Source organism: Olea europaea, chromosome 18 (genome assembly GCF_002742605.1).
Source record: "Olea europaea var. sylvestris chromosome 18, O_europaea_v1, whole genome shotgun sequence".
NCBI lineage: Eukaryota > Viridiplantae > Streptophyta > Magnoliopsida > Lamiales > Oleaceae > Olea > Olea europaea.
Genome location: NC_036254.1, coordinates 4,331,262 through 4,344,330, shown reverse-complemented (window position 1 = coordinate 4,344,330; position 13,069 = coordinate 4,331,262). Strand labels below are relative to the sequence as shown.

The following is a 13,069-nucleotide window of genomic DNA, read 5'->3' as shown; positions in this document are numbered from 1 at the left end:
CAATTAATTTTAAAAACATATTTCATGGGATCATCACTTTTCAACTTTTATCAAAATTTATCAAGAATTTGATTTTAAATTTTAATTCTCATCAAACAGGACAAAATTATAATAAATTTGATCTTTTTCTCCTCTCTCGCCACTCTCTCCCTTGTGCTTTTTTATTGAGGTCTTAACCCTTCTAGTTTTTCAAAAGTTATCTATAATTCTCCACAAATCATCACATCTATTACAAATCTTCACTTTTCAATCAAATTTTCAACTAATTAAAACCTATATTTGCCCTTGTTTGAAAGTCATTATTTGAAAAAAAAATAATAATAAATTTACATATTCACATAATAAAATATTTTATATATAAATTCAATTTTTTTTTAAAAATTTTTTTTAACCACACATTCTTCTAAAATGTTCAAAACATTATTTTTTAAGAATAATGGCCATCAAACAGTGCTAAATTATACCACAACATTTTCTTTTTTCTGCTTTTTGGTGAAATGACTTGATTTGCACTGCAACTAGATTTTAACTCTTTATTTTCCTTTTTCCCTTAAAGCATAAAGTTGGAACTTCTGATGAAATCATACCTCAGCCTTTTCTTTTTTCCTGCTTTTTGCTGATATGACTTCACTTGCACTGCAAATAGATTTAGCCCCTGTTTCACCAAGCTTTTTCTTTTCTTTTTCGGGAAGGCGTTGAAATTAGGAAGAATTACAGTTAAGGTTCCAAACTTTTTAAATTATATTGCAGACTATATCCAACTTTTCTTTTTTACACCTGGAGTCCCAAATCTTTCATTTTGAGAGCAGCTGGAGGACATGTGGACAAAATTCGTTCAATTTATTATAAGTTGACCAAAAGTCAATGATCAAACTACATTATCCCACATAAAATAGTTAAATAACAAATCATTTGGTCAGACTGTTGACATTTGGTCAACTAATGATCGACGGATGAATTTCATCCACATGTTTTTCAGTTGCAATAGGGATGAAAGGTTTTGAACCCCAACTGCAAAAATAAAAAAAGTTGAGTACAATCTTGTAACAATTTGAAAAGCTTGGGACCCCAACTGCAATTGTCCCTTGAAATTATGGGTTGATCTTGGTCATAAATTTTCTCTAACGAGAATGTTTGGTAACAATAAAAACACGTAATTAATAAAAATCGATAAATATTTCATTGCAAGATTACTCTCAAAACTAACAGTAATAACAATATCATTAATGCATCAAGCCGTATGCTTCCCATTAATAAGCAAATTTGTCTCGCACTGATCTAAAAGTATAAAAAACATGCTACAGGTACACTCTCTTTGATAACTTTCTTGACAGTCCTGGCACATTAAGGGGTGGGGCCAGCCATTAAAATAATCATGGACCCCACATCTTGTGAGTGTGCTGTAAATTTGTACTGTGTTTCGTGCTGTACATATATCATTTCCCAAAATATAATACCATTATTCTATTTCAGTATCAAGAAAAAAGTAAATCCCACTTTCTATTGGTCAAGAAAATTGAAATATTTCAAAAAATAAATAATTAACTGTCCTTTGATACTTATTTATAATTTTGCTATTATTGTTATCTGACGGTCAATTGAAATAGCCAACGTATTAGGTACGTATCATATGACGACTGATGGGCGCTCACAAACAGACACATTTGAGAATGAATTTTGTGAAAGTGAATTTTTTGAAAATTGCATGATTAAAATGAGAAAAATCATGAATTTACAGGTAAAATTATTTTATTATGTAAATATATAACAGAAAAAAGAAAAAAGTTTTGATTTACGGAGGCCAAGAAATATGCGACAAAAATAGAGTTTTTAAATAAGAAGACACATGTCAACATCGATTTAACAGTTTGAAAAAAAAAAAAAAAACACCAACTATCTATTGATACGTAGTCTCTGTTCCTAAATTCTGTCACTTGCCCTTGTTTGACTAGCATAATTTGGAGGCCAAACAGAGCATAATTGTTCACAATACATGGTGGAATCTTAAAGGGTGTTTGAGCCACCCCAAAAAATTGATTTTTTGACTGTTATTTCACTATTTTAGCAATAATGTTTGACTTTTTCTCTCATGGTAACTCACTTTTCTACTGACGTTCAAAAAATCAATTCTCAAAATCGCTCCTAAACGAGTCCCAATAAACACTCCAACGGCTATTTTAGCAAGAAAAGAAAAATTGAAAAACGGCTATATAGATTTATTATTGGGCTCCCTTATGTTAATCACACCTGTATTTGTCTGGTTGGTGTTATTCCTCGTCGGTCCCACACACGCATTTCCAGCTGTAAGACTTTTTCCCAGTCGAAAAAGACACCATAATCACAACCGCAACGTATTAACAAATGTTATTGTGGCCAGCGCAAAGTAGTCACATGCGAAATGGGCCCAATCCAGTCCGTTGAATCGCCACATTGGAGTGTCCTCTTTTCATGGGCCCACTCAAATGTCGAACCTTCTTTAACCTCTTACATAACAGGAACCTAATACTAATTTTATTACTTTCTTCAACAATCGTCCTTTAATATTCTGCAATTTCTTCTCTCTAGAGTGGCCATGGAATTCAAGGTGGGATTTCTAGTTGCATTGATCTGCATTGTGGTGGCTAGTGTTGGAGGCCAGTCTCCGGCGGCTTCGCCGGCCAAAGCTCCGGCAGCTGCTAAGGTTTCTACTCCCCCTGCTGCTGCACCTACGAAGCATAAATCTCCAGCTCCAGTGGCGGCTCCTACTTCGATTCCTCCGGCTTCAACTCCTGTGAGTTCTCCACCGACAGTTTCGACTCCAGCTCCTGTGAGTTCTCCACCGACAGTTTCGACTCCAGCTCCTGAAAGTTCTCCACCGACAGTTTCCACACCGGCTCCTGAAAGTTCCCCACCGACTGTTTCCACGCCGGCTCCAGTGAGCTCGCCTCCAGCTCCGGAGCCAGTCAGCTCACCACCTACGGCTGCTCCAGTCCAGTCTCCACCATCTCCGGCTCCCGAGGCGGCCACACCACCAGCTCCGGCTTCTGCGCCCCCGAGTGAGACTCCGGCTAAGGCTCCGGCTCACAGCAAGAAGAAGGGCAAGAAGCACACTTCACCTTCACCTGCTCCGGCTCCGGAGCTGTCAAGCCCACCCGCACCTCCAACCGAAGCCCCCGGACCTAGCGCCGATTCCGTCTCTCCAACTCCTACTTCACTTAACGATGAGGTACATTTCTAAATTCTATTTCCTTCATAGTTTTGGTTTTTGCTGTCCTTTATAGTGCTGAATCAGTAATGTGCATCTTGATCTGGTAATACGTGCCATTATTTTTCCATTTCTGTTTCTGTTTTACCTTGATCTATTAAATTCTTGCTAAAAACAGAGATTCAAATAAGACAATGCCTATAAAAAATTATGTAATTTGTAGTGACGAATTTTCTGGATCTGTAAGATGAACAGGATCATAGTGTTTCTGCCACGCCATTGATATTCATAAATTAAGCTTGTAGTTACATATCTAATCAAAGAATACCAGCGTTTTTGGTGGTGCTCTCTGTTAATGTGCGCACTGGTGGCACACAATAGCATAGTGACGTTAACAATTGTGTGGCAAAAGAACCATACCCCACTGACATCGTCTCAAAGGCGTTAAAGTTTCAATCGGCGCACGTTAGCATCTGTTGTCTGAATTAATTCCTGCCCTCCTTCGTTGTTATAAAAATGAATTAAGCGTGCATGTGGGTTATGGTTAGAATTTAATGTATAAATTTCCCATTTTGGTGCAGAGTGGAGCAGAGAAATTGATGGGGTTGCAGAAGCTGCTGGGAAGTTTGGTGTTGGGAGGGGCCGTGTTTGGCTGGCTCCTCTTCTAGAAAACACGATTATTTCGGAAAACTTTTGTCCCCAAACCCATCTTCATTTAACATATTTATAGTTTGTCTGTTTATATGCTTGTGAAACATCCGGGTTTGATTCGGATCCGATTGGGGATTTTAGTATTCTTTGGCATACAGTTTGAGGGGAGAGTTGTACTTTTTGTATTGACTGTCATTGTCATCTTCTGTTATTGTATTATTATTTGATTATTCATAACTCAATTATTTGATAAAAATTGAAAAAATATGGTTGAAAAATTAATAACCAGTGAGCTCGCCTCCAGCTCCGGAGCCAGTCAGCTCACCACCTACGGCTGCTCCAGTCCAGTCTCCACCATCTCCGGCTCCCAAGGCGGCCACACCACCAGCTCCGGCTTCTGCGCCCCCGAGTGAGACTCCGGCTAAGGCTCCGGCTCACAGCAAGAAGAAGGGCAAGAAGCACACTTCACCTTCACCTGCTCCGGCTCCGGAGCTGTTAAGCCCACCCGCACCTCCAACCGAAGCCCCCGGACCTAGTGCCGATTCCGTCTCTCCAACTCCTGCTTCACTTAACGATGAGGTACATTTCTAAATTCTATTTCCTTCATAGTTTTGGTTTTTGCTGTCCTTTATAGTGCTGAATCAGTAATGTGCATCCTGATCTGGTAATACGTGCCATTATTTTTCCATTTCTGTTTCTGTTTTACCTTGATCTATTAAATTCTTGCTAAAAACAGAGATTCAAATAAGAAAATGCCTATAAAAAATTATGTAATTTGTAGTGACGAATTATCTGGATCTGTAAGATGAACAGGATCATAGTGTTTCCTGCCACGCCATTGATATTCATAAATTAAGCTTGTAGTTACATATCTAATCAAAGAATACCAGCGTTTTTGGTGGTGCTCTCTGTTAATGTGCGCACTGGTGGCACACAATAGCATAGTGACGTTGACAATTGTGTGGCAAAAGAACCATACCCCACTGACACTGTCTCAAAGGCGTTAAAGTTTCAATCGGCGCACGTTAGCATCTGTTGTCTGAATTATTTCCTGCCCTCCTTCGTTGTTATAAAAATGAATTAAGCGTGGATGTGGGTTATGGTTAGAATTTAATGTATAAATTTCCCAATTTGGTGCAGAGTGGAGCAGAGAAATTGATGGGGTTGCAGAAGCTGCTGGGAAGTTTGGTGTTGGGAGGGGCCGTGTTTGGCTGGCTCCTCTTCTAGAAAACACGATTATTTTGGAAAACTTTTGTCCCCAAACCCATCTTCATTTAACATATTTATAGTTTGTCTGTTTATATGCTTGTGATACATCCGGGTTTGATTCGGATCCGATTGGGGATTTTAGTATTCTTTGGCATACAGTTTGAGGGGAGAGTTGTACTTTTTGCATTGACTGTGATTGTCATCTTCTATTATTGTATTATTATTTGATTATTCATAACTCAAAGTTTCGTCTACTCTTTTCCTTTGTTTAAAGTAGGAAGTTCTATAATTTGAAAACAAAGTTTTTGATAAAAATTGAAAAAATATGGTTGAAAAATTAATATAAAATATAATACTATGAAATATGTGCTTAAAATTGAAGTTTTATTAGTTGAAAAATTGATAAAATTTTATCAAACTAGTACTAAGCTGTTATCATGTATTCTTCACTGTATATCATTGTTTGATTCTTATTATTTTTAAAATATTATTTTATCTCTCTTATTTTCAAATATATTTTTTAATAAAATAATATTACACATAAATTCAAAATTTTTTTATTTTTTAATCCCACATTTTTGTCAAATTACTATTACCAAATGCATTTTTGACCAAAACCAAAAAAAAAAAAAAAAAAAAAAAGCGCAAATGGAGCTCATATAGGCTCTATATGTTTGTACAAACAGATAATTAATGCTGAATCCCGTGGCAACAAGGGAAGGGACAGTTTGACAAAGTTTTAGTACGATCTTGATAATGAGTCACAGAAATAAGTCGGTGAAATTTTGATAAAAATTACGGGAGCAACATTAAGGGCATTTTCGATAGTGATTATGAAAATTGATTTTTTGATTATTAAAGAGAAAAGTGAATTTCATTTGTAAGTGAAGAAGTAAAAAAGAAGGTTGGAATAATTAAATAACAGTCAAAAATTTGATTTTTCTAGGATGAAAAATTGCTATCAAACGAGGGCTAAATGTATAGTTAAAATTAAAGTCTGATCAATTGAAAGTTCGATAAAATATTAGCAAAATTTTATCGAACAAGCACTTAATATCCTTTTCTCAATATAATTAGTCATTTTATATAGTTAACAACTGATCTATACATGTTTGGGAAGTGTTTTAAAATAGATTTATTTATAAATAGATAAAAATACATAATGAATAGTACTTATAAATCTCTCATGATGTATGAATAAAAACTTCACAATGTCAATGAACCCTTTCGAGAAAAGTAGTGTTATATAACATCACTTGTTCTTAACACACTTCTGTTTAGCACAAGTAGTGTCCAGTTGATCATTGATTGTAAGATGCAATATTCATTGTCACTTATTGATACTAAGCACGATTGATACTATGTAGCATTACTCTTATGAGGAATCTTCTAGTTAGTTTAGTACTATATCCATGCCCACTTGCCTCATGGCCAACACAACTTCGCTTCTAAAACAAACTTAAACAGGCTGCATAAACAACATAAATCACAACATGCTTTGTGTGCACAAATAATACAAGAACATTTTTTTTTCCAGAGGATTGATTATTATAAAATACAAGTGGCAAAAGATTACAAAATTACACTCACACCCGTGAGTGTGTTTTGTAGCAAGATATGGCAAACAACTTATTTTATGAATAATGTTATGTGTACACCCCAAGGTGTACGCACAACCTTGCATCCCTTTATATGGAGGGGGGCTTGCACATTTTTTATTGTGTGTGGGCCTGGGTCGGCCTGAGAATTTAGATATCCTCTGCATATAATTATTATGGGGCCCTCAGTACAAAATTTATTTACAAGTCCAATGAGAGAACCGGAGCGTAGATTCTCTCAAACCAAAACCATAAGTCATTTCAAATTACTAGTAGCCGAAAAGGTAACCCAAATAGAAGACTCCATAAACCTTCACCCAATGGCCACCACAAGTCTACGTGTTACTATATCAATAAAGGCCTCCAATAATAAAGATGCATTTCAGTTTTCACAAAACACGCCTTCTCCAATTTTGTTAGCACACAACACACGCATGGACTTCTCAACAACGATTATGAGGAAGGGTTTCCATATATATGAAATGTATATATATATTGTGCTCATTAATTTCATAAAGCAACTGTGCTCCAATATTATGAAAATAAGACATTGAGATGAAATCAATAACTCGATTTATATCAAGAATGTTTAATCATAAAAAATATTATTAACATGATTAACATAAAGACTATCATTTATGAGGCAATAATCGTAAAATAATCGGCTTAATTGTCAATTGTGATAGAGTAAAAGTGAATCACAGAATCAGCAATCTATACTCTCAATGAAATGGAAACAGAAAACTATTGTAAGCAATATGTCCAAATAAATAATCCCATTAAAAATCCCTAAAAAAATTGAATTTACACTCCTTTAAAATCAATAAAATCACAATTCATATAATGGATGGAGAAAGGCCCAACCTGAGAATTTCGTCCAACCTGAGAATTAATTTTGCCTTCTGGATGACTGTATTAGAGTGTCGTCTATGAAGAATACGATTGTCGATTGGAATGGATGGACTCATGGAGAGAGGCGGCCTGTTCATTTTCCTCTTTTATGTGCATAATTTTTTTTTTTTTTTTTAAAGGAGATGGCGGTTTTAGGCCTTTTTAGAGGCCCCCTAAAATATGAGGCCCAAGGCAATGGTCTTATTTGCCTTGGGACAGGGCCGACTCTGATGCATGCCCCTTTCCATGTGAGGAGGGTATAAGACTGTGTGTAAACGATTGTGTATGCGTAACATTACCCAATATATATATGACAAACAAGATATGCAGAGTCAACAGGAGTAAAGAGGGTCTCCATTTCTCCCACTTACAGTGTGTATGGGATGTACACATTTTATATTTCTAAAAGATTCCCTCTCCCCAATCCACGCATAGGGTGAAATTACCTGCTTGATAAGTACATTTTGAATCCCAGATTGCCACTATAAATAATGCAGTGCAGTCTCATTAGGCCATCACTTCCAGTTCACAAGTCACGAAGCATATATTCTGATTAAAGCTCGTTGAAAATGAAGCTTCTTTTCTTCACTTTTTTTTTCCTTGTTTCCTTAATTCTCAGCTCTTCTTTTTATTACACTAACTGCAGCTGAACCACCCCAACCTCAAGGTCAAACCCGAGTGCTCGTAAAACCAACACGAATATGTAACAATGTTCAAAATTTGTTCTGTGCACGTATTTTTACAGAAATAACTAGGGCTTGTTCAGTAATAATTTTGAGAATTGAATTTTTTGACCGTTGAAGAGAAAAATAAGTATTACATGTGAGAGAGGAAGTAAAAAATGACCACTTGAATAGTGAAATAACGATCAAAAAATTTATTTTTTTGGGAGAACAATCAATACCAAACATGCACTAGATTACTTTTCAACCGCTTCTCTTCTCATGTAGTAACATCTTCGAGCACATACGCTTCGAGCACATACACATATAAGCAAATTGACAAAATAATAGGGGTGGGTGCTTTTAACAGCGAATAATGGACAAAAACATATGTAAGATGTCACACACTAATGTACTACGTCAAAATAAGCCAAAAACATTGTATTTCTATCATTACATTTTCCAGGCAAGGGTCACTACCAGCTAGACTAAATTCGATGACACTGTTGGCTAATAGGAGTGACCCCAGAACGCTAAGAAGTATAATGATACATACATGGCTTTAAACCTTCTACAGGAAGAATAAATACCATTTTATGGAAATAAACCCTCACAATCCTCCTCCGATCCCCTGCACGAGGACATATCAATCCCCCAAGAGGAATTCTCAAAAAGCTTACATTTTATTCATTGTGAAGCAATCATTTGAACAGAAACAGAGTCTGGAACCCCAAATCACAAAGGTTAGTTAACTGTTAGACTATCGCACATTTGACAGGCGTTCTAAAGCGCTGATCTATCAGTTTCCCGTAGTTGTCAACATATTGGTTTTTCCAAGCCACTTTGAAAAGTTAATGCCCCGTGCTACGAGGTAAACAATGAAACAGACGTATGCAGCTGTAAAGATGAATACCACAGATGTAAATATAACTCCACTCCCTTCAGCAGAGAAGAAGTCCACCAAAAGGTACCCGTTAATCACTATCACCAAAGCGGCCACAAGCCATGATATAACCTATGAGCAGAAATTCATAAAAGTTAAAAAATCATGTGTGGCTTGGCAAAGTAAGAGCTGAAATAAACAAGACTAGGCAAGGAGCAAATTTTAGAGGAAGATGCCCTGTGGTCCACCTTTATCAAACCCCTTTTATGAACAAAGAATGCAATCATAATTAACCGTGTGACTGATATGCCAGCATGATATAATAAGTTCGGTCATGTAGAATAATACAAATGCACAGATCTAATAACACTATCAAATTTTATGAAGAAGAAAAAACCTGGAGAGCAGCGCCAATTTTGAAAATGCCCATGATTTCCTCCTTCGCCACCAGGCAAAGGAGCGGAATAAGAGCAAATGGGATCTGAATTGACTGAAGCACATTAAGCCATTCATTTAGAACATCCAATGAGTCCTCAGATGTATCAAAAACAAGGGCAACTATTAGAGTCGGGATGATAGCACAGCTTCTTGTTATCAGTGCTCTCATCCACTTTTTCAACCGCAAGTTTAGAAATCCCCCCATTATAAATTGCCCCGCGTAGGTGCCAGTTATAGTGCTACTCTGTCCAGCAGCTAGTAATCCAATAGCCCAAATGTATAAGATTGGGAACAATCCACCACCATACTTCTCTTCAAGATACTGCCCAGCATTTCCAAGGCCAATGTTATTGGCTTGTTCTGTACCATAAAATGCCTTCGCAAATACTGCTGTCACAAACAGATTTATAATGAAAGAGACTGTGAGGGCAGCGCCAGACTCTATTGAGTAATAGGTGAGAGCTTCTCGAACTCTGCCTATCTTGCGGTTGTCAATTTCACGGGATTGTACAAGAGCAGAATGCAGAAATACGTTGTGAGGCATTATAATGCATCCCACAACTCCAACTGCTTGCTTTATTGTCTTGGAGCTGAGTTTTGGAACCACGACACCTACAGTAACAGTTAACATTCGTTATATTAGAGATGCTTATGGTTTCGTACTAAGTACATTGAATTTTGTAGAAAAAATAGAACTCTCACCAATTAAAAGTTCGATGCCACTGGGTTTAGTTTCACCAAACATCCACGCAAATGAGAGCGCCATAATTGCTATGAGGACTGCGAAAAGGGCTTCTAATTTTCGAACCCCATAGTTCTCCAGGAACAGAAAGATGAAGCTGCATCAAGAAAACAGAATTAGACGCCAACTATAATTCTGGACTAATCTTTATAAGATTTCCCAATATAAGCCGAAAACAAAAAGTATGTATAAACAATTCCAACTTGATTACTCTATAAGTTCAGTGCCATGAACTTCTGATGTAGAACATATTGCTGAATGTATTGAAGAAGAATTGGATCAAAATGGGAAAAAAGTAATAGTGCAGTGAGGACATCCAAAATTTGGTTTTGGCCCATAATATCATTTCAAAAAGAGGACGACGAGTAATACTCATTGCTTTGCCATGATGTATGATGGATTTTGGCCACTTGAGTTCGTTTAGGTTTCGAAAACTAAATTTTAAAGTTTAGGCATTACTTCTGTCATTTAGTTTATTTTGGATTCTTTTCAATTTTAATTTGTTTAAACTTTGTTTTCATTAATTTTAGTCATCTTAAACTAGATTTTCATGTAAACTCTTATAAATAAATGTTTATTTTGTTGTTTTGTTCATTAATAAAATTTGTGAGTTATATATTTACATAATTTGGTGGATTTCAAATTTCGTATTCTCAAAGTTTTTGCTTGAATTTCTTATTTCACGTTGTGTCAACTTCAACATTTCAAACTTGGGAAAATAGGCTAGAAAAAAGATCAACTCCACACTCGAAACATAATTCTTAGCAAAATTGAAATTTATTTTATTCTTCTTACTATTTTTAATAATCAGTAGTTTTAAATTAAATAAACAATAAAGAATCCCAATTACTTGCACCCAGAAGTTAAATGGGTTGACTAAACAAAACACTTCAGAGCAAGCAAAGCATCCAATTTCAACTCAATCCATGCACTTAATACTCCAAGATTTATTTTTTAATATTGAAAGTAAAATTTTAAATTAAATAAAACAAGAATGAGTAAAGATAAAAACAAATATTGTTAAAAATTTACCAGTCCAGAGCCGTGATGATGACACCAGCCCAAAGAGGCAAGACCCCATGGCTCAAAATCTTGATAGCAATAGCACTACCAATCACCTCTTGAATATCAGCCCCAATCAGGGCCAACTCCGTCATGATCCAAAGTAGTAGCCTGGCCCAAGTAGGATACTCCTCCCTGCACAACTCGGCAAGGTGCCGTCCAGTAGCCACGCCAAGCCGGGCCGACAGCAACTGGACCAAGAGGCCTATGACTGTGGCCCACAGTAGCAGCCAAAGTAAAGAGTAACCCGCAATTGCGCCCGACTGGAGATCCCCCTCCAGATTGCCCGGATCCAGGAAAGCTATACTCATCAAGAACCCCGGCCCGGTAAACAGCCAAAGCTTGCGCCACGAAAACGGCGGCGCTTTGGTGGAATACTCGTCGGCTTCGTTTCCTTCATCGACTCCAATTACGTGTACTTTCTCTGTGGAATCATACGCCCTCTCTTCTTCATCTTCCTCGTACAAATCAACCGATCGTTCAGCGAGTAATCGCTGTTGCTGCTCTTCCTCGTGTGAAGGCATATTTTCCTTAAAGAAAAAGGAAAATCAAGAAGTGAAGAAGGAAAAAGAGTGGAATATTGGTGAGTTTGGTTTTGGGAAAGTAGTGTGAGGAGGGAATGGAATACAGTTGATGCTTCATGGGGCTTTATCGTTAATAGCGGTCCCCGCTTTTTCCTTCAATTATTTTCTTTTTTTGATTTTGTGATTTTCTTTTTTTATTTTTCTCTCATTATTTTGGGATATGAATAATCTGATGTGAGAATTTTGCAGAATACAAAGGCACGTGAGCAAATGAAATTAAAAAAAATTAATAATAGTAATAAGTGAGGTTCTTTTGTCTGGTAATTAATTTTCATTGAATATATTTCGCGATGAAATTTGTCATGTTTTTTACATTTTTTTCAACGTAGTTTTCTTCATTTTTCATATATGAATAATTTTCTAAGTATCGGTATTTTATTAACACTCGAATGACATGACACACTCTAATAGTTGATGGGAGATGATGGATGGTTACAAAACTAATTTGCTAAGCATCACATGACGTGGCACATTTCAATAGATTGTGTAATCAATTTTGCTACTAACCATTATCTCACACTACTCATTGTAACGTGTCATATCTTCCGAGTGCTTAACATAAACAGATCATCCTATATATACATAATTTTATGTTCACAAATGTTCATTATATGAGAAGCTCTGTCATATCTCTCAATTGATGAATATCAAATTTAATTCAAATATTGAGACGCTTTTGTAAGTTTATCTTTCAACGAATTAATATTATATTATCGATGTTTAACTTCATATAAGCATCGATACTCATTAAATCATTTATTGAATGCTATTAATAACTCTACTATTGATGATAATTATTCGAAGTGGACGTTGTTTGCACCACAATATGAACACAGTTCTATTATTCGCATATTCCTTCCGTTCACGCTTCATTTAACAATATCATGGTATTAAACAAAGCAATTTTATTTTCTTACAAAATGGAAATACAAGTTTTAATGAAAAATATTATTATTTGCATTTTGGCCAATGCAAACGTGACAGGATTGTATTGTACCATTATATGCTAACGCGATTACCGATAAGAATGCCGATTAATCTAATCTAAACCTCCAAAGTATCGCCGTGGGCCCACAAAAGCATGATACATGGAACTCTTGAAAGAATGTCGAGTCATCTGAGAATTAGCAAATTAAAATCCGATGTGTGAAAATTAAATTGACAC

General features: G+C 36.2%; 2 protein-coding genes across 3 annotated transcripts; one reads left to right on the top strand and one right to left on the bottom strand.

The window, feature by feature from the left end:
- The first annotated feature begins 2,501 nt into the window (after window positions 1–2,501).
- Window positions 2,502–5,298, top strand: LOC111367225 (lysine-rich arabinogalactan protein 18-like). Of its 2 annotated transcripts, XM_022987981.1 has the most exons (3): window positions 2,502–3,013; window positions 4,148–4,414; window positions 4,976–5,298. In XM_022987981.1, the coding sequence occupies exons 1-3, from the start codon at window positions 2,573–2,575 to the stop codon at window positions 5,060–5,062; spliced, it is 795 nt and encodes a 264-aa protein (XP_022843749.1). In that variant the 5' UTR covers window positions 2,502–2,572; the 3' UTR covers window positions 5,063–5,298. The 2 variants fall into 2 exon arrangements, with proteins under 2 accessions (XP_022843749.1, XP_022843748.1); XM_022987980.1 differs by lacking the exons at window positions 4,148–4,414; window positions 4,976–5,298 and adding an exon at window positions 3,766–4,072 and having other exon boundaries at window positions 2,506–3,205.
- Window positions 5,299–8,584: 3,286 nt separating this feature from the next.
- On the bottom strand, window positions 8,585–11,954 carry LOC111367223 (metal transporter Nramp3-like). The gene is made up of 4 exons (XM_022987979.1): window positions 11,291–11,954; window positions 10,219–10,355; window positions 9,476–10,128; window positions 8,585–9,210 (listed from the first exon to the last, which is right to left on the bottom strand). Exons 1-4 carry the CDS (start codon window positions 11,842–11,844, stop codon window positions 8,995–8,997), a joined length of 1,560 nt encoding a protein of 519 aa, XP_022843747.1. The 5' UTR covers window positions 11,845–11,954; the 3' UTR covers window positions 8,585–8,994.
- Between the last annotated feature and the right edge of the window lie 1,115 nt (window positions 11,955–13,069).